The 23,879-nt window shown below is 55.0% G+C and overlaps 1 protein-coding gene across 6 annotated transcripts; it reads left to right on the plus strand.

Moving 5' to 3' along the window:
• The first annotated feature begins 727 nt into the window (after positions 1 to 727).
• P2RY2 (purinergic receptor P2Y2) lies at positions 728 to 23,500 on the plus strand. 6 transcript variants are annotated; one of them, XR_014231753.1, is made up of 4 exons: positions 728 to 1,236; positions 10,726 to 11,008; positions 15,986 to 19,254; positions 19,908 to 23,500. XR_014231753.1 is itself a non-coding variant. In XM_082343208.1 (3 exons), exon 3 carries the CDS (start codon positions 15,990 to 15,992, stop codon positions 17,118 to 17,120), a length of 1,131 nt encoding a protein of 376 aa, XP_082199334.1. In that variant the 5' UTR covers positions 728 to 1,236; positions 10,726 to 11,008; positions 15,986 to 15,989; the 3' UTR covers positions 17,121 to 23,500. The 6 variants fall into 6 exon arrangements, 5 of the variants coding, with proteins under 5 accessions (XP_082199334.1, XP_082199335.1, XP_082199337.1 ...); XM_082343208.1 differs by having other exon boundaries at positions 15,986 to 23,500; XM_082343209.1 differs by having other exon boundaries at positions 728 to 1,220; positions 15,986 to 23,500.
• Positions 23,501 to 23,879: the final 379 nt, after the last annotated feature.

The following is a 23,879-nucleotide window of genomic DNA, read 5'->3' on the forward strand; positions in this document are numbered from 1 at the left end:
AAGTTCTCCCAGAGTCAGTGCTGAAGCTGAGCTGGAACATGCACTCCTGACGCCTAGACCAGAATGAGAGAGAGGGGGGTATTCATTCATTCATCCATTCAAACATCCAACAAGTATTGAACAACTCCTGGGACCTCTGGGACCAGTGAGAAGAAGGCAGACAGACCTGGTCCCTGCTCTCCTGGAGCTCACAGTCCAGGAAAGGGACAGACATAGGGTCCCTGGCCACAGGAGCCGTGGGAGCGGGGTTGAGGGTAGAGACGGGAGTGATGTCTGTGGCTGGAGTCGTCTGAGAAGGCAGTTCAAGGGAAGCAGCTGAAGATGATGGACCAAAAAAAGCCGAGTGTTCAGGAAATTTCTAGTGACTCTTTCTGGCTGAGATTAAGCACAGAGAGCACAGGGGAGGCTCCCCCCACCCTCCTCTCCAGAGCTGGAAAGTCAGAACCCTGAATGCCCGGATTTCCTCCTGGAAATAGGAGGCGAGTGCTCTGAGCAAGGTGCCTGGGAGGAGTGGGCACAGGTTCGCGGATGGTCTCGCGGTGGGCAGTGACAGGGGCCACAAGGATACCAAACTTTGCAAAACTTTAGCGTCATTGAAAACCACTCATCATCCCTTATGAGGAAGCCCAGGGAGCCTCGGTCCCCAGGCGGTAGGACAGTCGCCGCCAGCCCCTCCCCGGGCAGCACCCGAAGCGGACGCCCTGACCCCGCGGCCCTATCGCCCGGCAGCGTCCCCGAGTGGTTGGCGGAGTGTCTGTCGGGACGGGAGGTGGTGATGGCTGTGCCTGGGTCTGTCCAGAGTCCGTCCCGCCCCCGGCCTGACCCGGCAGGGTAGGAAGCCGGGCGGGGCTGGCGGGGCTCTCAGGCACGTGGGTCTCCGCCGCGGCGACTGGACGCCGGCGCTGGCAACCGGGAGTCGCGGCCGGGGCACTGCGGGCTGACGAGCGCCCTGCGAGGTGAGGGCGGGCCGCCTGCAGGGCCCGGAGACGAGGAGACGGCGGCGGGCGGGCCCGGCTACGCGGCCGGTGGCGACTCAGCCGGCGCCGGGCAGGCAGAGCGGAGCGCGCGGGGCTGGCCGAGGAGTCGCGGTTCCCAGCCGGTGTGAGCGCTCCGGCAGGTCCGTGGTCGAGCTGGGTCTCCACCGGAGCTTCGAACTTGTGGAATGTGGACGAATACCCGCACGGATACCCGGGTGAATGTGCGTCCGCGTATTTGGGAAAGTCTGTGTGTCACTGGGTGAGTGCATGCGCCCCTGCGGGGTCGAGTTGCTGAACCCGTGGAACTTGTTTGTGTTTGTGCTCTGGTGTGGGCGCCCCGGCCGCGTGGGACCGGGGCCAGAGACAGGCCAACCCTGGAAGCCCGCTGAGCCCCCTCCCTCCAGGGGCGCTCTGGGTGGCAACCTCGCCTGGGCATCGGCAAGACTGGGGTGGGGCGGGGGGGGGTGGCCAGAGCAGTGGCCTAGAAGGACAGTTAACCCTCTGTCAGGGCAGTTTTAATCTGGCAGGCTGCGGTACGAAGGGTCATTCTGGAGAAAGACAGTTCCCTCTCTCCCCACCCCAACTAGGGCCGCAGGTGTCAGGCTTGGGGTCGCCACGAGCCAGACCCAAGGGCCAGGCCCTGCTGCGGACCAGAACTGCCAGTTTGGAGTCTGTGGGACTGATGGCAGCTGTTCCTTTCATCATGCATCCCCAGCTTCCCTGGGCCCACAGCCTGAAGTGCCCACTTTGTTTGGGATCTAGGCTGGAATAATGGGGAGCTTTTGAGGGTCAGGGTGGGGACCAGATAAAGTCTCAGCTATCTATTGGTGGGAGTGGTTGGGAAAGAGAGTCTTTGAGCAGACAGGGCCCCCTAAAAGCTCTCTGGAGACCCAGAGAGCTATACTCCATCGTGCCTTGTACACTGTGTGACCGTGGGCAAGGCATGTCCCTTCTCTGAGCCTCAGTGGCCTCGTCTGTAAAGGGGGAGTAATAATGATGTGGAACATGAGGACTATTGAAGAGCTGGTGTGTGGGTCATGTTCAACACAAATATCCTCCTGGGCAGGCTCACTGCTTGGGGGTGGGAGGATCAGTTCCTGGAGGGAACTTCCTGAAACACAAATCCCAATCATTCTCCTCCTTGGGCTAAACTTTCACAGGACTTCCACTGGACTAACCCTGAGCCCCTTGGCCTGGGACTCAAGGCCCCTGAGAACTGGTCCTTGCCACCTTCTCCAGCCACCTCTCCTGCCTGACTCTTCACCCTCTAGTAAATGCATGTAATCTGCTGTGCACAGTAGTCAGTTTCTTGCTTCTGGACCATTGCATATTCTATACTCGCTGCCTGAAATGCCCTTCTACTCTCATCTTCTTCAGTTGGAGAGCTACCCAGCCTTGGGGACCAGCTCAGATGCCCCCTCCTCTGGGAAGCTTTCCTTGATTCCCTCAGCTGAGTTGGAGCCTCTTCTGGGCTCTTGCAGTCCTGGTGCTGACAGCCCTGGTCCCACCTTGGACTGTTATGGTCTCTGTCTGTCTCCTCCTTCCCTCTCCCAAGGTCTGGGGACCCCTGCAGGGCAGGAACTGGGTCTCACTCATTTTTGTGTTGCCAGGACCCTGCACAGTGCTGAGCTAAACTGGGAGAGCAGCAGCAGCCCCTAACCCCTGCTCCCTGTCCCCAGCTTCCCCAGTGAAAGCCTGTCTACAGTGGAGCTCCACGTCATTACAAAGAAGGGGAAACCAGAATCAGGTCACCAGAATGGGTGCACAGATTATCAGAACAGTGTGTCCTGGGACACTACAGGACTCAGGGTGTACAAGCTGAAAACTTGGATTTCATCCAGAAGGCAATAGGGAACCTTGGAAGTTTTGTGAGCAGGGCATGGTCAGAACAGCATTTCAGAAAAATCTCTCTGGTTGCAGCGTGGAGAATGGATTGAGTAGTGTTGAGTACGTGAAGGTTAGGGCATTTGTGAGATTGACACCAGAACCATCCAGGCATTATTTAAAGTTGGAGCCCTTGTCCCCTTGGCTAAACACTTCTCTGAGTCCTCAGATGCTCTTGCTGAGGAATTTGAGGACAGTTAGGACTCTCCCTCCCCTAGTAGGAGCCAGGAGACTTGAAATTGATCTCATCCCAGCTTTGTCCCCAACATGCTGGGTGACCTTGGGACAGTTCTTGCCCTGCCAGCCTCTAAAAGGAGGCCAGAACCAGTGAAGTCTTGAATTGAGAGTATGTGGGGGTGGGGGGGAGGACAGCTGGCATGAAAGGCTTATCACTCCCCACTTCGTCTTACCTTGGGCTGTCCTGGGGTTTGGCTGGAGGGGTTGGGGTGTCACAGTGGGTGACACTCACAAATGGTTGCCAAGCTTGGACTGCAGAGTGAGGCTATGGCCCCTCCTTTCTTGTCCTCCTCCTGCCCAGGGTGCACAGAGCTTTGAGGTTTCTGGATCCTCCAAGGACCAGCTAAAAGAGTGTGAGAACATCACCGAGTCCTCATAGGTGACCCTGTGAAGGCTTTGATTTGGCTTCTTTCCTGACTGTGAGGAGCCACTGTGCCCCTTTAGGTGTCAGTTTTGCCATCTGTAAATTGGGCATGATGGTCCTTGTGTCTTCGAATGCAGGTTGCTATGAGGATTCTTAAGACAGTGTCTAGGAAAGGGCCTTGTAAGCTGTAAAATGCAATGCACAGGGGAGGCGCGTGATACTTATAGACCTAAATGCATTTTGAAGACGATACAAGAACACTAATGTAATAGTGAGAGATCGTGCTGTTTATTGGAATTTTAACTATTGACAGCCTTCCTCTCCCTGCCCTCTCTGCAGAGACAGCTTACTAGTAACATTTTATAAATGTACTTCATTTTATCTTCCACCAACCCTGTAAGGGAGGAATTATTACTCGCATTTTGCAGATGAGGAAATAAAGGCTCAGAGAGCACCTTGACCAAAGTCACAAAGCTGGTGAAAGTTGGGGTTCCTGCCTACCTGCCCTACCTAGCTTAACCCTCCCCATTCAAGACAGAAGCCCCATCTGGGTGAGGCCAGGTCCTCTAGTTTTCAGGCTGAGGGAAGTTTGAATTCCATCCTGAAAACATGTCTTCAGTTCTTGCTTGTGGCCTGATTACCCAGCTGCTGGTAAGATAGTATCTGCTCAGGCTGCCCACAGGGCTGGAGAAGCCTTGCTGATCTGGGTGAGGGGAGGTGGAGTTATCCCTGGTGAAATCTTTCCTCTCCCCAAACTTCCTTCTGTGGGTCTGTCTGGTGTACCTTTTGACCCACACCTTCCTCTTAGGCCTGCCTTTGTGTCCTCAGGTCTGGCCTCTCCCAGCCATTGGGAGACTGGCTATGGGGGCCTTCCCTGACCTCTGTACTCATCCTAGAGGTCAGTTGCAGGACTAGGCCAGGCCGGGCCCACTGTCTCTCTCTGTCCACATCACCCAACACAGGCTGGGTACAGAGAAGGTGCCAGTGAGTGTTTGGGAAATGAATGACCAGGTGAAAGTAGGTGTATAATAGAAGAGGAAGATCTTGCTCCACGGAGAGATACAGTTAGTTCTTGAACAGAGGGGTTCCTCTACTCCTCTGTCATGCCGTCTCCAAGGCCTGAGTTGTGTCTGGTCCAGTGAGTAGCTGGAGTCCCTGCTGGGAAGGTGGGCAACCTAGGCCCTTCTGGGCAGCTGCTTCCTCCTTGGTGCTCTACCCTGGTGCCCTGTCACTGTCATCACGGTGACAGTGACACTGCCTGGGCCCTGGAGCATGGGAGGAGGGCCTCCCTCAGACTTCTTGGGGCCCTCTCCTCTCCTCTCCCCCTGCCTTGGGGAGGATCCTGGTGTTGCTACAGCTTCCTGGTGAGCGCCCAATCTCCCCAGCCTCAGCTTGTGGGAGGAGTCTTGCTGTGGCTGGGCTGTGGGCCAGCAAGGATACTTTCCATCTCACAAGGAAATCCAGGGCCAAGGGATCAGCTCCCCTCACTGGACCATTATGTGTGTAGTCTCCTTCTTGATCCCTCCTTTCTGACCCCCCTTTCCTATCCAACTTCCACGTGGCACCATCTTTGCAAAGATCAACTCCTACCATGTCCTTCCCTGCTTAAGCCCTGCCATAGCTCCTCATTGTCCTCAGGATTGAGGCCTCAACCTGGCCTTCAAGCCTTTTCGTGTGAGACCTGCAGGCCCTCCCGCATTCTGTGCCACCTAACCCTCCACTCCAACTTCACATGATCCCCCAGCCTTCCCCCGACAGGCCACACTGTCACACCACGGAGTCTTTGCTCATGCTCCTCCCTCTGCCTTCAGTGCTCTCCTACCTTTTTGTCTACCTGACAAACTCCATATCATCCATCAAGTCCCAGCTCAAATGACCCCTCCTCAGGGAAGCTCTCCCTGACTACCTCCCCACGCCAGTTAGAGGTTACTCTGGATTCCATATCCCCAGGGCTTCCCTTAGTCATGGCTTAATCACTCAAGCAGACTTGGTCCATGTCTGTGTCTTTCTCCCCATCCGGACTGGAGCTGCTCAAGGGCCTGACAGAGTCTGATCTGAGTCTGGGTTTGCAGGGTCTTTCCGAGGTTGGGCATATGGGGGTATTAGCAAATGTTTGTTGAGACACTGTGGCTCCTGGGAAAGTGATTTATGATTGTGTTACTCTGAGAGTCTAGACTCCTGTGGTTCTGAAAATCTCAAAACCAAAGCTATCAGAAGCAATGAATAACAGAAGTGAAGAAACATTTAGCATTCACTCCTGGAACCAGAGACTCTTGGAATTGGACTGTAAGAACCAATGAACTCCAAATCTTGGAAGCACTCTGAGTGAGACAATCAGAATCACAGGCTCACGTATATCCTGGCCAACATTTTTGTCCCTTTTTCTACATTGGGGTCTCCATTCTCCCTCTTTCCTCCAAAACTGGACCCTTCCTGCTTCTGCACAGACCTGATCACAGCCCCTTCTAGGAGCCTTTCCTGACTCCTCTGACCATGACCCCTGCTCCTCTGCTAGGTCACCTGGTAAGGCCCCTGCTGAGAAGTGTTTCAGGGTCTCTTTGTCAAGATGGGCAGATGCAGCCCCCACATTAGGACAGTGCATGATTTGCTAGCCTCACGGAGCACCCACCTGCCCCCTTGTCTTGCTCATTCCTCATGAGCTGTCTTATGTAGCAGTGATTCTCCCTGTCTGACCAGTGAAGAACCTGAGGCTCAGAGAGTGGAACTGACTTGACCAAGATTGCACAGCATGGATGGTTCCAAGTTGGAGCCTGAACCCAGGGTTCTTGCCTCTTGAGTATGGCTGGAGGCATTCGGGTGTGATGGGCTGGGGTGGAGTCCAGGGCATTGTGGTTCCGAACTTGTTCAGTTTAGCAACTGTGCGGGGCTGGGCTGTGTCAGAGGTGGATCAGATGTCTTGGAGTCCTGCTCTGGGGTGGGTTTGGGGGTGCTCAACCCCACACTGAAAATTAGAAGACCAGACCTTGGTAAGGCCCTTCCTCTTCAGGAGTCTCAGTTTCCTGATCTGTAAGGTGAGAGGACCAGCCTAGCTGACCTGAGACCCACACACTCAGATGCTCTGAGCTCAGCCCCAATGTGTGGCTCCCACGGTCAGGATCCTGAGGGCTCCCAAGGGGGAGAGAGATTCCAGAAGGGGCTACAGAGACCCAGGGCCTCCAGAGGAGGCTGCAGAGGCTTCACATTACAACAGCACCTGCTGATAACATCTGAAGTTAGCCCTCAGCTATTTCCCCAGACAAGCCCCAGTGTTTGTGGTGCAGAAAGCACACCAGGCAAGGCTGGGGGCCTGTTGGCCTTCAGCCCCGTGGAGGACATTTGGGAGGGGGCAGAGGATGACTTCCAAGATTCTTCCTGTCCTCCAACCCAGCCTTGCCCTCTCTACTCCCCTCAAGCCACAGGGATGACTGACAGTTTCCCAAACATATTGCCCCAGTTTTTGCTCACTCTGCTCCTCTTCTCTCTCCACCCACTTGACTCCTACCCATCTTCCAAAGGCAGGTGTCCTCTCCTCCAGGAAGCCTTCCCTGATCACCGCCCCCACCCCCATTCCCATTAGCGGCCCTCTTGGTTCCTTCAACTCTCATCACCTTAAGTTGTCACTGACTATTTCTGGTTCTTCCCCTGTCCTCTTCCCTCCACCCTCAGCCTTGACAGTGAGCTCCTCAAGATCACGGAAGGGTCTGACCCACCTCAGAGTCCCTAAGTGCCCCTCACAGGGACAGGTGTAGGTATGGCAGCCCCTGTAAAGGGTGAGTGAGTGATGGGGTATGGTGGGGTGTAAGTCCTGCTGGGGGTCCCTAAGCTGCCCTCCCTTCTGAGGATAGCCTTCAGTGTGGGAACCTTGATCTGTGGTCATGTGTCTGTGACCTTGCTACTCTGCCCATAATACCTGTGGGTTTCCTGCCCCTCTTATCTTCCTGGGATACTCCCATCCTCCCTGCCTTCTTCACGTGCTAAAATCATATCTCTTTTAATTATTTCACAAAATGAGTCTAAATCATCTCCTTTAGTTATCTCGACAAACTTATGAGGCAGGTACTGTTCTTAGATTGCAAGGAAATTGAGAGTTAAGTTGTGGAGCTGAGGCTTGTCCAGATCCTATAGCTGGGAATGGCAGAACTGGGATCTCCCACCTGCCCAGTGCCCTCCCCTGCCCCTCAATGGTGTTCTGGATCCAGAGCCTCTGTTTCCCTTCACAGCACTCCACCCCCAGCAGAGGCAGGCAGCAGGAGTTTCCAGAATGGTGATGGGTCACTTTCCCCTGCCAAACTGGACAGGGCCAGCCAGGTGGGTGTCGAGCAGGCAGTACATTCCAGAGCCACCCTAGTGGAGAAGCTGGAATGTTGTCCAACCACCTTGGAAATTCTGCAACCAGCCTGGGAACTGCCCCAGCCACTCCTCCTGGCTTTGGGCTCGCTAGCCTGGGACCACAGGGAGAAAGACTCAGTGTGGGATAGAGGCAGAGCCAGGTTAAGGGAGAGGGTAGTCAGTCTGCATGCTAGGCTTGGCTCTGCCCTTGGCTTATTGGTGACCTTGGGTGAGATCTTGGGCTACCCTTTCTGGCCTTGTTGGTTTTTTTTTTTTTTAACTGTAAGATGGGTACAGTAACCATCATGGCTGCTTCACAATGGGGAACTACCAGGAAGAGTAGATCTTGGGCCCTGCCAGTAAGACGTTCCCTCTGGTGGAGAATTAATCAGACAGGCAAAGCTGTGGGGCTCAAAGAGGGCTAGTCAGGGAGCTTCCTGGAAGAGAGGATCCGGGCTTTGGAGGGTATGAGGTAGTTACCCCAAAACTGGGTTCGCCTCTTCATGGGCATCAAGCCAAAAGGCACAACCAAGCCAAAGAGCAGGAGAGGGAAGTACTTACTACTTGCAGCAAGTAAGGAGAACACCGGGGACCTTTCCCAAAGCAGTGTCTCACCGAACAGCAAAATTGGGGGAGTTTTAAGCTAAGAGTACATGCATATTCACTTGCAAGGGATATGAGCAGAGAACTCAGCATATAATTGGGACAAAGGTTGACAGGGTCCAAGCTTTAGTTGACTGAGGACTCAAGTCAGAAAAGGTCATCATCATCATTCCTTAGGTTCCAGTTGATCTGGTGGTTGAGCCCTCAAGGGGGGGTTAAATTTTGCAAAACTGCTCAAGAAAGTGCTTCAGGCTAATCTTTACCATTGAAACAGAACTGGGAATCTTTACAACTGATTTATTGTATTTGCTATCGCTACTTCTCTTGCCCTTAAGATCATTCATTACTGAGACCTGTTCAAGGGCAAGCATTTTTGGCCAGGCTTAAATCCTAGGCCTAATATGGCTTCTCTTATGCCAAGAAAGCCATGCCTGGTTTTCTTTCTCTGGGGAACCCCTACCCTATCTGCTTACAGTCAGGGGCATAGCTCCTAAAGTCAGACAGACCGGGGCTGCTCTGCCATTTGCTAGCTATGTGACCCTGGAGAGGTCATTCAACCTCTCTGAAATTCTCAGGACTAAACGAGAAGAGGTTGATGGAGCCATCTAACATGGAACTTGGCACAGAGAAAGCATTCAACTCTTGTTATGACATAGCTGTTAGAAGATAAGGGAGGGTATCCCTAAGCAAAGATATGACCATGGGACTGCTTTTGCTGTGTTGGAGACAGAAGGATGAAGGTGGAGGCGGAGAGGGAGAGTAGTGTGGAGGGCGGCAGGCACCAGATCAGCAGGGCCTTGAGTGCCAGGCTCAGGAACTTAGATGTCAACCTGAGGGCAATGGGGAGCCATGGAAGGATTTTGAGCTCCATAGTATGTGGTCAGATGTGTGGTTTAGGAAGACCCATAACTGCAGTATGAAAGATGGACAGGAGGGGCAGGGGTGGAGGCAGGGAGACCAGTAAGTAGGCTAGTGCAATGGTCTAGAGGAGAAACACAGGCCCAAAACCATGGGGTCGGGAAGAGTGGCACGTCTAAGCCACTGCATTGGTCGAACTGACAGGGCTTGGTGAGTGAGGGTTTCACATGGGTGGGAAAGAGAGAGGTTGTCAAGGGTATACTGGAGCTTTGAAGCCTGGAAGGATGGATGGTAGAGACCCTTCTCAGAAATGGGAGAGTGGCTTTGAGAATGTGGGTTGTTCTACCTTAGTCTTTTGAGTGAAGATATCTCCCTAGGAGGAGAAGATTGGGTGTGACCCTGGGTGGAGTGGGTGAAAAGGTGAAGCTCTTTCTTTCACCTTGTCACTAGACTCCAGAACACACTGGCAAACAGCTACCAGCCCGCTGGCCAATGTCAGCCTGAGACTCCTGGGGCAAGGTGCACTGGGAAAACGGGGTCCAGGGCCTTTCCAGTGCCCCCTCCCCCTGCCCTATTCCTGCAGCCACCCATCTCCTCTCCCCACTTTCCCCCATGCTTGCATTGTACTTCCAGCTTGGGGACCTGGCTCAGCTGTCTCAGACCCCACTCCCCCATTGCAGGGAAATGAAACCAGGAGAAAAAGGAAGGGGATGTTCTTTTTCTCTGAGGTGAGTCTGAGGTTCTGCTGGGACCTGCCCACACAGAGGCGTTCCTCCACCAGGTCACCATCCCCTCACTGAAGCACTGTGCCTGCTCTGTGGGAGGGGCTCCAAGCAAGACATAAAACTAGGGCCAGAATCCAGAGCTGGGTTCTGCTCTTGGCTCTGTCCGTGGCTTATTGTGAGGGCTTGAGCCTTAGTTTCCTCCTCTGTCAAATGGGAGGTTGGCAGAGGTGATTTCTAAAGGCTGTTCCAGGCCCTGACTGTTTAAGACTCTGGGTGTGTGAGAGAGAGTGTGTGTGTATACATCTGAGTATGACTGTGTAATCTCTGTGTATCTGTGTATCTAGGTGTGTCCATGCCTGTGTGTGTCCTTGTGTGTTTACAACACCTCGGGAGGAATGGTTAGAGGTGGGATGAGGGAGGAAGGGTATTCCAGATAGAGACCCAGCTTGAGCTAAACTAGGTTGGCCAGAGTACTGTCGAGTGTACACTGGGCAAGGAGGGTATTGACTGTTTCCAGACCAGGACCAAGGGAGGGGGCACTGGAGGCTCAGCTCAGCTCTGCAGGGTATGGGGGAGACCCTGCCTGGCAGAGCCACCCTCCCGTGAAAGGGGACCTGGGCCTGAAGGCTGGGAACAACCGTCCCTAGAACATGTGAGCTAAGGGTGGACGGCTAGGGGGTGAGGGTGGGCAGAGGACACTCCTGCCTACCGGGACAAGCACACCAGCTCACCTCTTTGCTTCTTTCAGACCAAGATTGCAGCAGAAGAGGCAGCCCGGGGAAGGCTCGGCCTGGCTGACTTCCTGTGACCCAGAGCCCAAGCTGTCTCCACCTCCCTGTCTCAGGAGCCCAGGCACTGCCTGCCCTGAGAAATGCTGGAAGCTGGGCGAGGCTCCAGGCCAGGGGACCTGTTTTTCCTGTTTCCCACAGAGTTCCCTGCAGCTCGGTCCAGGGGTCCAGGCGGGTGCATTCATGAGTGAGGAACCTGAGCCTGCGCTGAGCATCCTGACAGCGAGAGCAGGGGCTAGTCAGGTATGGGCGTGCAAGGGCAGGGTCCACTGGCTGGGAGGCTGGGAGGCTGGGAGGCTGGGAGGCTGGGACTGGTGCACTTGTGCATGTGTATACACTGAACTGGGGGTAAATCAAGGGGATCTGTGCCCTGCTCCCTCCATCCCAGGCTGTGATGAATTCAGGCTTCAGAGCCAGACAGCCCTGGGTATCAAACCCAATCTTTCCAGTTCCTGGCAGTGTGACCTTGAACAAATAGCTTAACCTCTAGGGCGGCATCTGCCAAAGAATGAGGTGAGGGATGAAATGAGGATGCTGCAGGGAAGTTGCTCAGCCCAGACTTGACCCCTACAAAGTGAAGGGGGGTGGTGATCTAGGATCAGGAGCTCCTGATCCAGACTGACCCATGACCTGAGCCAGAGATGGGTGAGGTAAAGGAATGTGGGTCAGAGAGCTGACCCGTCTCCAGAACGCCTGGGTCCGATTCCCCTCCCTCTGGCATTTCTCTGATGTGTCCAGAGTAGAGCAGGGCTCTTGAAAGAGAGACAGTCCAGGAGCCTGCCTAGGGCAGGAGCAGGCCTCAGGTGGGCTGGGCCCCTGGAGGGCTGGTATGACCCCTGGCCACCTAGGATCAGCAGCTGAGAAATCCTTCAATGTCATTGTCCTCTGAAAAGTCCTCAGAGGAGTAAGGGAAAGGAGAGCCACCGTCATAAAGCTTAGCCCCCTCTGGCCTCCCATAGCTCTTGTGCTTGCTTCACTTATTCATTCATTCATTCATTCACTCGCTCATTCATTCATTCTCTCATTCATGTCATACCTGCTTTGGATCAGGCCTCTTGCTGGATGAAAGGGCCAGAGAAAGGAATCAGATGGACCCAGTCCTCCAGGAGCACCTGGAATGTGTTAGGGTAGAGAGTGGAAGGACAAATTCCCAGCAGGGTGTGAGGAATGCCCTGGGGGATTAGTGATGGAGGGGGAGAGCTTCAGAGCTGAGGTGACATTTGAGAAAAGCCTTGAGGGATGGGCAGGATAGAGTGCAGTGTGTGTGGGTCTGGAAAGGCTTTCTAGACAGAAAGAACAGCAATACACAAAGGCAGGAAAGCCTGGCAGGCACTTACATGGCTCACATCTCCCTCCACACGAGGAGCCCTTGAGCGCAGGGCCAGCCAGAACTGGACACAGAGGGGCTGGTGAGTGGTGTTGGACAAAGTTAGGCGGGAGCTGGTCCTGGGGAGATGGGAGTGAGGCCCCAAGGGCATCAGGGGTCAGGAGAGGCAGTGGAGAGGGCCGAGGGAGAGGGCTGGGCACTTGGCTGTCTCTATAAGCAGGGGCTGGTCAGAGGGGGTGGGGCAGGAAAGATGTACTCACAGGTTGGTGGGCCAGCCTGCGGAGGGAGAGGACAGCCAGGGTCAGTCTGGACGGGAGCCATAGTGATAGAGTCCCCAGCTGGCCTGTGAGGGTGGAGGTCAGGATGTCTTAAAACAGGTGGAAAGGGCAGCTCCCTTGGTTCATGAAAGACTTAGGGAAGTTTCCGCCCCTCTCATCAGTGTCAGAGATTCCATCATGAGTAATTAGCAAGAAACTGTGTAGAGCAATGAGATGTTGACCATGAAGGGAAGATGAGGGCCCTGACCCCGACTCTGAGGAGAGACCCACCAGGCCTCAGCACCGGGGCAGGAGCGGAGCAGCAGTGGGGAGGTGGGGCTGGGGGGGGTTCCCTGAGCATGGAGTACAGAGGGGCCACCCTCCCTGTCTCCAGTGGGGCAGAGGACCTCATGGGGGGAGTTTGAGGACCACAGTTCTACCAGGCCAGGGGATTCAGCCCATGAGAGGTCTGAACCTCAGGAAGGCAGGAAATACCTGATGTCATCTGGGGCTCTGTGGCAGAGCTGGACACCCCAAGCCGGTGTCCCCAGGGGGAATGGCTCCTCCACAGATCCTTAGTCTCACACCCGGGCCTCCAGGCTCCTCCTACAGCTCCTGTGAGCCAGCAACTCCTGCTCATCTCCCAGTGCACCAGATCTGGTGGTCCCAGCCTTTGCCCTTCCCCACAGTCCATGATGTGGCATCTCACACTTACCACGCCTGACACTGAGTTCCCCCTCCTCCCGACCCCTGAGCCTGAGGCATCCTGGCCCCTCCTCCATCCAGACTCCCTCTGGGCCAGTCTCTCCAGCCTCCCTCCCAAACAGCTCTCAGACCTCTCCCCTCACGAGGTCCCCAAGCCTGACCCCAGCTTGGGCCTTGGAGTCATTCCCCTGGTCCACCACACTCACCTGCTTCACAGCCTCCAGGACCTTCTGTCTCTCCTCCACCCCTGGCCTGAGAGAGCTCCCCAAAGATTTCAGGAAAAAACAGCAGGTGAGCTGAGCCTCGAAGCTCGTAACACACAGTGTACCTACTGTGTGCCAGGCATGGCTCCAAGCATTTTACACGAATTACCTAATCCTCACAGCAGCCCTGTGATATAGGTTCTGTTAATCACCTCATTTTACAGATGAGGGAACAAAGGCATTCTGTGTCCAGAGGCCGGGCTCTTCTTAATCACTGGAGTTTGCTGCGCTGAAGGATAGAGTTGTAATTTCAACAGGTGGAGGCGAGGGGCGTGAATGGATTCCAGATTGAAGCAGCAACATAAGGCTGGGAGGGGAAAAGCGTTGGGTGCATTCAGGAAACTGCAGGTCACAGGGGATGCGGCTGGTGACCGAGGCTGGATTATGAAAACCTCTGGTACCAGACCGAGGAGCTGGGTTTTCTCCTGAGAGCAGACAGGAGCCACAGGAGGTTTCAAGCAGGAGAATGATTTTGTCTTTTCCAAAGACCCCTCTGGACTGGGGGTACTGAGGCTGGAGACAGGGAGGCTGATGCAGTGGCTCCAGCAGCAAGGGTGGAGGTGACACTGGGCTGCAAGGAGTGGAGTGGGATGCAGGAAGTGCTTTAACGCTGGGCCCTGAGTCCTGGCCCCAGGCAAGAGGGGTCCCAGAAGTTTGGCCCTGCCAGCACCCCGCACCCCAACCCCATACCTACCTCCTCACCCTGGATCTGTCCCGGTTCCTTGGGGAGGAACCTGTGTCCGTGGGAGGGAGGTCACAAGTGCAGGCTCCCTGCCTCCTGGTAGCATCTTTGCTGACAATAGGAGGCAGGGAAGATGGGGGAAGGGGAGGGTTATGGGGAAAGAAGGAAGCTGAGGGAGCAGTGTGTCCTTCAGCCCCCCTAATCGTAACTTCATGGGCCTCAGGCTGCTTCTGGGAGACCAGGCTGGGCAAGAAGCTCAGTGTCTAAGGCAGTAGATGTCACCGGCCCCGCAGAATCTCTGAGCCCCAGCCTCTCAGGACCCCAGGTTCCAAAATGAAAGGGATTTTACAGCCCCAGATTCTCAGGGTGGGGAGGACACACATGTCATCTGCCCTCTCTGTCATCCCAGACACACCCACACATAGGGCACAAGCCCTTCTGCAGACTCTGCTAGAGAGATACTTGCACACCCCCATAAGCAGGGAGTTCACTACCTCCTCCTACAACCCCTTCCATTGTGGGATGAACCCAGATAGGAATTGCAGCCTATCCCCAGCCTGTGACCTGGGCCAAGTTACTTGAATGATCTGTGTCTCAGCCTCTTTATCGGAAACCTGGGCATGATAACCTGGCTCCCAGAACCATGTTGTAAGGATAGAATGAAGTCACATGAATAAAGCACACATAGTAGTAGTGGGGCTTGAATAATGTCAGCTCCCCCTGCCCCTTCACACTATTAGAAAGTTATTCTTTGTGTTTGTCCCAAACCTGCCCCGCTGGGACTCCCGTTATGACTTCCAGCCTACCTCCTGAGACCTTTGGGCACACCTTTGCCTTCCAGACTTGGATAGTCTGAGAGAGAGCTCTTGGTCACATTGGAGAGGTGGGGAGAGGAGGAAGGTGGCATCCTGATCTCCAGGTGCTCACTGTCTGGGCGGTCAGGCATCACGGCTGTGTTATATGCTCACTGGGGACAAGGTAGGAGAAGGTCAAGGTAGTGATGATGTGTGAAGAGAAGCTGGGCAAGCCTGGAGGAAGCTGAATTTGCCCCCCAGCAGGAGTCCCCCGATGCCCACACTACCACCTACACCCCAGACTTCCCTGGAATCTTCAGGAGGGTCACAGCCCCATCTGGTAGCCTCATAGGCCAGGGAGCAGGACTTTTGTTTACAGATGCAGGAAGTACCAGAATAAGAGTGCCTAAAAATATTTGCTGAGAGGTGAATGAATGACTGAAGAGGGAGACCCTTGGAAATACTCCCTCAAATACCAAAATACCAGGCACAGGGCCAGAGCCTCCCCAGAGAGAAGAAAGATGAGCCAAAGGAAAGAACTTCCTAATGCCACCAGGAAGGTGTGGGCTGCCCACTGGCCACAAACAGGCAGTGGGCACTGGGTGTGAGGTGGACCCAGTCAGCCTCAAAGGCCCCTTTCCGTGAATCTCAGATGGTACCCCTTTGGGACCACCAGATCCTCAGATTCTAGAGCTCAGAATCCTAGATCTAGAACTCTGTGTTCCTGAGGTTCTCAAACAGGGGCACTGATTTTTTTTTTTTAAGGCAAGCTGGTAAGTATTTTAGGCTTTGAGGAACAGATGGTCTTTGTCACAACTATTCAACTCTACGTAAACAGACGGGCATGGCTGTGTTCCAATAAAGCTTTATTTACAAAAACAGACTGGTAGGCTGGATTTGGCCCTCAGGGGGTAGTTTGCCTATCCCTGTTCCAAAGTGTTAGAATTATATGATCCTGACAGTCATGGATCTCATGAATTCTTAAGGTTCCAGGGTTCCAAGGTTCTGGGCCCCCTGGGTCCAGGGAGAGAGGCAGATCAGATGCAATAAAAGCCTTGAACGTAGTTGGGCAGATCTCAACCGAGGGAGTCTATGGGCACTTGGGGTCCCTCATGGCCCTGGTCAGGTGGGGCTGTCAGGCTTCCCTGCTGGGTCCTGATGGCCGTTCTCCCCACCACCCACTTCCCTTCAGGGCGATGGCCACAGGCCCAGGCCTCTGGAATGGCACCATCAATGGCACCTGGGATGGGGATGAGCTGGGCTACAAGTGCCGCTTCAATGAGAACTTCAAGTACGTGCTACTGCCTGTGTCCTACGGCGTGGTGTGCGTGCTCGGGCTGTGTCTGAACGCCGTGGCTCTCTACATCTTCCTGTGCCGCCTCAAGACCTGGAACGCCTCCACCACATACATGTTCCACTTGGCCATGTCGGATGCGCTGTACGCGGCCTCCCTGCCCCTGCTGGTCTATTACTACGCCCGTGGTGACCACTGGCCCTTCAGCACAGTGCTCTGCAAGCTGGTGCGCTTCCTCTTCTACACCAACCTTTACTGCAGCATCCTCTTCCTCACGTGCATCAGTGTGCACCGATGCCTGGGTGTCTTGCGTCCACTGCGCTCACTGCGCTGGGGCCGGGCCCGCTATGCCCGCAGGGTGGCCGTCGCCGTGTGGGCGCTGGTGCTGGCCTGCCAGGCACCCGTGCTTTACTTCGTCACCACCAGTGCACGTGGTGGCCGCATTACCTGCCACGACACCTCGGCACCCGAGCTCTTCAGCCACTTCGTGGCCTACAGCTCCGTCATGCTGAGCCTGCTCTTCACGGTGCCCTTCGCCATCATCCTGGTCTGTTATGTGCTCATGGCTCGGCGGCTGCTAAAGCCGACCTACGGGACCACGGGAGGCCTGCCGCGGGCCAAGCGCAAGTCGGTGCGCACCATTGCCGTGGTGCTAGCTGTCTTTGCCCTCTGCTTCCTGCCTTTCCACGTCACCCGCACCCTCTACTACTCCTTCCGCTCGCTGGACCTCAGCTGCCACACCCTCAATGCCATCAACATGGCTTACAAGGTCACCCGGCCGCTGGCCAGCGCCAACAGTTGCCTTGACCCTGTGCTCTACTTCCTGGCTGGGCAGAGGCTCGTGCGCTTTGCTCGGGATGCCAAGGCACCCACAGACCCCACCCCTACCACCCAGCCTCGCCGCAGGCTGGGCCTGCACAGGTTCAACAGAACTGATACTAAGAGGACAGAAGACTCGGCCAACAGTGAGAACTCTAGACAGACAGAGTCCACACCGTCTGGTGGTGAAAACACTAAGGACATCCGGCTGTAGGACCTGAACCCCTTGGGCCTGTGCCAGTTTGTGTCGGGTGGGACTGTAGACTTGTTCAAATGGGACAGTCTCCCCAGATATGGACCATCAGTGAATCAGGCCGGATGGTCAAGGGGACCGTGACCCCAGTGCTCTGTCATTTGACAGGGGCGCAGTTTGTTCTCTGTGGTCCAGAGAGCTCAGCAGTCCCCACATCCCCAGTCACCATTTGTATGTGAGATTTGGTGAGTAAGGTTTTAAGAAAGGCAAGGGTTTGGGGCCAGTGCTGCCCCTGGCCTGAATCCCACATAAATACCTGGCTGTACCTGCCAAGGTACCTAGGCTGGACTCCAGACTAATCAAGTCAAGTGGAGAAACAGGCCCAGAGAGGAAAGTGACCTAACCAAGGTCACACAGCCAAGCCAAGCCTGAGCTACCTGGGAGGGACAGGGTCGCAAGTTGACCAGAGGACCCTCGTAAGGAGTCAGGGCTGAGCCAGAGGTTCCCACGATGAGTCGGAGTGGTCTGAGTGCCACCGTGGGCTCAGCTCTGAGGAGGACGCCCAGCCCAAGGGATGAACGTCTGGGAACTGATGTCATAAACCCATCTGGAGGCTGGGAGCCAGTTTGAGGCTGGGACTTGTACTAAAGGTGTTGTTACCTGCTGAGCCGGACCCCATTGTGTAGTTGGAGGTTGGGGATACAGCCTGGGGGGCTCTCACCATCCACACTAGGGTCCTTTCTCCAACCTGTTCTCTTCTGCCACCTGCCTTCCCAGTAGCTGCCTCAGTGGTGGTCTCATATGAGGAATATCCTCTCCAGACCCCAGGTCATCCTCCACTTTAAAGTTAACTGGCTTTTATGCCTGGTTTTTCTGGGTGCAGAGGGGAGTCAGGTGGGGTCCCAGTCCTCAGGATCCCCCAGTTTAGGATTTAATGGCGATGACCAGTCATGTGCTGGTAAATGTTCAACCATTTAGCTGACTCTCGGCGGGGGGTGCGGGGGTGAGAGGAACCCCTTATTTGTAGCATTGCCAGTTTCTGTGGTACGAATACTCCTGCCACAGCCAGTTTCAGACTACCAATGTGATGTCAGCCTCCTTGCAAAATTCCTGAAAAATTAACAGAGGGCTCTTGAGAGCAGGTACAAGTTTCTCTAGCACACCACTGGATAATGCTGAGTGGTTGGGGCAGTGGACCAGGGCATCAGGGAAGGCTTCCTGGAGTGGGTGGACTTCTGAGAAAAGCACTTCATCAGAGAAGAACATCCAGGTGCAGGTGCATTCTAGGCAAAGACATGGGGGCAGGAGAGCAGGGGGTGCAGGAACTGGAAGCCAGCTGGGCAGTTGGTGCCCAGGCTCAAGGCAGGAATGGGGAGGGGGGGCGGGTCACAAGGAGGCCAAGTCAGGGCTCCCTCCTTGCCCTGACCATGAGGTTTCTTTTGCACTGGGGATAAGCGTGGGAGAGATTCAGTCTTCCTGTCCAGTCCTCTGCCTCTTGGGAAAATCCAGCTACCTGGCATAATGGTTGGTGCTCAGGCTGGGTCAGAGCTTAGTGTGGGGGAGATGAGTCTCACCTGGGACAGGTTCTGGGTCTAGCCAGGACCACTCTGGAGATTTGTGGAGTTCATCTGGACAGGGCCCAGCCCTAGCCTTTGGGCAGGAATAGGGCAAAACTGACAGACCTCACTTTGAACCTCAAGGATAAGGACTCTCTCTCTCTCTCCCTCTCCCTCTGGGAGAGCCCTTGCCCACTGGGCCCACTCTGCCTGAGAGAAGGTCCTTCTTTCCCCACCCCACCTACACCTACCTCCTATGACTTCTCCACTCTTCCCACTCTGCCTCTTCAAAACGGCACCCCCCAGAGGTTGCTCACATGGGCTCCCCCATGTGACAGGGACCTGTCACAAGCCATGACCCAAATGATTCCTCTGCATTGTGCAATGTGGGTGACTTGCCCAAAGTAGTGTGAAATGCTCACCTCCCACATTCTAGGTTCTATACTCCTGTTAATGTAGCCCAGGTCCTTATGAGCATTTTTGTGATGATCTCTTACAGTCTGTCCTTGAACCTTTCTTGCAGGCCCAAGCCTATCTCTTGCCTACCAGCTGCTGCTCAGGCTGAACCCAATCCCAGTTTATAAGGCACCTCTACCCAGGTGAGATACTCTACTGGCCAGGAGTGTTAATGCTGAGCTCTGACCCCCTCAGCCCTGCTCAGACTCAGAGGCAGGGAGTTTTATACATTGTGACTTTGGGGGCTCTTGAGTGTCTACCTGTGGTTGGGGATGGGGCTGTGTCCACCACAGGCCCAAGTTCCCCTATAGTCCCCATTCCTTTCATGTCCTGCCCAGTTACCCCTCCAGCAGCTGTCCTGGAGACCCCAAGAACTGAGGGCGCCACAGCACACAGAGACCACACTATGGCCTAGCTCCAGGACACCTTCCTTAAACCAACTGCCTACAGATTTCTAAGGACACAGGACCTAGGGGACAGGAGGGCCTGACTCACCATCTAATCGTGTGGCAGGCACTGGTGGGGGTGGGGAATGAAGACCCTAAGGGAACCAGGGACAGGCCCAGGGCCCCTCCTGAGGACCCTAGTCAAACTGTCTGGCCCTTTGGTGTGGACATCTGGCCTTGTTCTCAGTGCCCAGGCCCCCCGCCTGGTGGGTGAGGTTCCTGACCCTGTTGCCTTATACTATTTTCAGCCCAAGTAAGAACAGGATTTTCCACTCCCAGCCCCAGACCATTGTCCAGCAGTGACGTGGAGGGACCTGCCTGCTCTCAAAATATCTCCTCTTACTCTCCAGGCCTTGCTGCCCTTTCCCCACCTCCTCACCCTGACATCACTTCCTGGGGCTGTTGACTCCTGAAGGACGCTGTGAAAGGTCACAGGACCTGACAGGGACCCCAGGGATTATCCAGCCCAGCTGCAGACTCCAGGCCAGAGAGGGGCAGGGCCTTGTCCATGGTCATTCAGCAGGTCAGCGTGGTGCCTGGTCGTGCGCCAGGGGCTCGGGCTGCCCCTGCGGCTCTGCTCCATTTAGTGCAGGTCAGTGCCTTTGTGGGAATCCTGCAATCACCCCCACCACCCCAGCTCTTCCCACCTCTGATGGAGCTGGGGAGCTGAGGCCAGGGACCTGGGGCTGAGGGGGGTGGGGAGAGCAGCTGGGAGGAGTAAATGCCTGCTGACTGGCCTACAGCAGCTCTTCTCAGTGAGCTCCATGCAACAGGGGCAGGGGCCCTGGCACATAGGGGTCTCTGCCCCGGGTGGCATTTGTCCCAGGGCCCAGGAGGGACACTCTCACCCTCCAAAGGCTAGGAAAGGCCCTGGCCAACGTGCCCTCCAGACACAGTTACTCCTATCTTGGTCCAGGTCAGGCCACCAAAGCTACCCCTCTGCCACCACCCTTGTCAAGGCAGATTTGGGCTGATCTGTTTAGAGCCAGGCCCCTGAGGAAGGGAGCTAAGGTACTGACCCATGTCCCAGGCACCAGGCAGGGCCCTCTCACATCCATTATTATTTATTCTTTACCACCACCATGTGAAATAGACATTATTACCCCCATTTAGCAGATGAGAGGACAGGCTCTGAGAGGTGAGGACTTGCTCCAGGTCATACAGGCAGTAAATGGGTGAGTCAAGATTAAGTTCAGGTCCATCTGATGCCCAGATTAGTTCCCTTTCCAGTATCCCATGCCACTTGCAACCCCTGCGGGGCAGGAGAGTTTGTAAGCGACCCTTTGTGTGATTCAAGATGAGAGAGGCAGTCTAGTGAGGATGGAGTTAAGAGCACCAGTTCTCTGCCGAGACCACCTGCGTTTGAGGGTTGTCTCCACTTCTTCCAGCTGTGGCATCTTGGGCAAATCAATCTTGCAGCACCTCCATTTTCTCATTTCTAGAAGGAGATACTACCTCCCATGTAGGGCATTGGGAGGCTTACCTGAATGAATACACATGAAGCACTTAGAACAGGGCCTGGCACATGATAAGCATTTACACGCCAGGCACTGTGCCAAGGGGATACAGAGGCGAGCCAGCTGGACCCTGCCCTCAGGGAGTTGACATAACTTAATAAGTAACCACATTGGGATAAGTGATTTGAAGGAAAGGACAGTGTGTCCGGCCAGTGAGCAATAGAGTGTCCCCTGTGGCTGAGGCTTCCCCAGGGTGTGGGAGGAAAGAGCAGGTCCATCCTGGGGTGAGGTGTGGGACCACCCTCTGCCCTGCTTGGCACTGGGTGGCTCTCAGGCCCTTGAGCTTGTGTGTGTTTACAGAACCTTGTCCAGGTGATGGGCTGTGGAAGGGCAGTAAGGGGAAGTGATGGCAGGAGGAGGAAGAGGAGGATGCCTCTGATCTTCCAGAGCCCGCCCCTATGGGCTCGAGGGCTCCCACCCACCCATGGCAGCAGGCTTAGCCATTTCTCCCTGACTGGTGGTGCCCACCACAGGGTGCTGCAGCCTCTCCTTGGTTTATCCAAGAGTCAGAGACCCAGGGCTGGAGGACTGGCCTGGAGCTGGGCCAGAGCAGGCAATGGATGGACAGTTTTTGCTGTGTGACCTGAGGCCAACTGCTTGCCCTCTCTGGGTCACTCTATAGAACCTGGAGACCTTGCTTCCCACATTCCAGTTCTCCCTACCTTAGGGCAGCAGCCACCCAGATTTTTCATCAAAGACACAACTAACAGCTACTCCCCCAGGCACTCCCAAGACCCCATGAGTCCTCAGTTCTGAGGACTAGAGTAGGGCAGTGGGTCTCCCCTAGTATCAAGTGACCAGAAAGGTGAAGTGACTCCATTGGCACCACACATTGCCTTGGAGTGGAGCCAGTTGAATGTCTGATGCTTCTGCCTCCTGTGGGGTAGAGGCTGGAACTTGGCCAGGAGTCACTGCGCTGCAGGATGAAGGATGCATTTACCTTTCCCAGGGGTATGTGTTTGAGGTGGGGGGTGAAGGGTGGGGGAAATGAGCCCCAGAAGCCAAACTCATCCTCCTCTGTCCTGATGCACCATGTGACATGGTGAATACTTTTTTCTCTCTGGGCCTCGGTTTCCCCATATGCAACAGGCCTTGGCTCTGCCCAGCCACTCCAGCCTCTTCGGTAGGGCTTGCCTCTGTCTCGGCTCCAGCTCAGCCAGGTGTCCAGTCTCAGCCCTGTCCCAGCCAAGAACAATGGGCCAGACCGAGTCAGCCCCCAGGGGCTCACCTGAGACTATTTTCAGCCTTTGGAGATGAAGTCAGAAAAGGATCTTCCACTCCCAGCACAATGGCTGCCCTGCACCATTGTCCAGCAGGGCATCCGCCTGCCCCAAAGTATCTCCCCTGCTTCTACCCTCTGGGCCTCCCTGCCCTGCTCCTCACCTCCCAAACTTGACATCACTTCCTGGGCCTGTTACTCCTAAAAGCCACTGTGAAACAGCATGTGAGCCCCCTGGGAGACCTGACCAATTGGAAACAGTTTTCCCTCTTGGCAGGGACCCCAGGGATTATTTGGCTGCATTGAGAGACTGGAGACCAGAGAGGGCTGTGCCTCACCCAAAGTCATGCAGCGGTCAGCATAGAGACTAAATGTGAGGCCAGGGCTCTGTGGCTTCTTCCGTTTCCTCCATCAGCACTGGTCTCTACCTCCTGGGAGTGACAGCTCATCTTGGAAGGCCTGGGGTGGACATCCTGAGGAGAAGCCTGAGTGATGTGGGTGAGAGGGGGTGTACCTTGGGTTCTGACCTTGGAGCTCCCGATTGAGTTCTGTTTGTACCAACTGTGGCTTTAGTGTGTGCTGAACTCAGAGTTACCAAGTAGCAGCTTCAGGGAAAGGAGGAGGTCGGGGGACACAGGGAAGCTGAGGCAGGAAGATCAGGGTTCTGGCCCAGTTTAGCCACCACTAGCTCTGTGATTGCAAACTCAGTTTCTTCATCTGTAAAATGGAACTGATAGTACCTCCTTTTCCAGTTTACTGAACAGTGAGCATGCAGTAAGGCACAAACGTGCAACTGTTTTATTTTTCTCCCATCGACTCTCTCTGCTTGATGATGTCTAATTTCCCTTTTCCATCCATAACTGCATATTTGGTAAACTCCAAAACTTTGAGTCACTTTTGGATAACAACTAAAGTTCAGTCCAGTTTAAAATTCCAATCGCCTACTTAATTTACTGCTCCCTCCTCCTCTTCCCCTGTGCTGGGAGGACCCTGCTCCCTCTCCTTTGCGTGCCCCTCTCCTCTGGATGTGGGGCAAGGTGAGGAGGAAAGGGACCAGTGGATCATCCCCAGGACTGCCACAGCCCCCTCTTGCTGTCCTTTCTTCTCTGATCCTGACAACCTGACATCAGTGCCCCTCTGCATGGAGTCTCCCAAACACCAGACCACACTTTTGTAAGAGTCTCTTCATTAAACAATCCCAAAGTCACCAGTTTGAGTGTGACCCATCTTTCCTGCTGAGACTCTTTAACCGATACACTCCAGTCTCCCTGAGTGATTTTCCTAGAGCATCCCTCACCTGGCTTGGGAGTGGGAAAGTCCTTGTCCGACCCCCTCCCCCATCCCACTAGGTTGTGAACTCACAGCTGCAGAGATGTCAGGTGTTCAGCTTGTGGAGTCAAGAGTGATGGGTGGGGGACTTCCCTGGTGGCACAGTGGATAAGACTCTGTGCTCCCAATGCAGGGGACCCAGGTTTGATCCCTGGTCAGGGAACTAGATCCCACATGCATGCCGCAACTAAGGAGACAGTGAGCTGCAACTAAGGAGCCCTGGAGCTGCAACTAAGGAGCCCACCTGCCGCAACTAA

The sequence above is a fragment of the Balaenoptera borealis genome (genome assembly GCF_965194805.1).
Source record: "Balaenoptera borealis genome assembly, chromosome: 11".
NCBI classification, from domain to species: domain Eukaryota; kingdom Metazoa; phylum Chordata; class Mammalia; order Artiodactyla; family Balaenopteridae; genus Balaenoptera; species Balaenoptera borealis.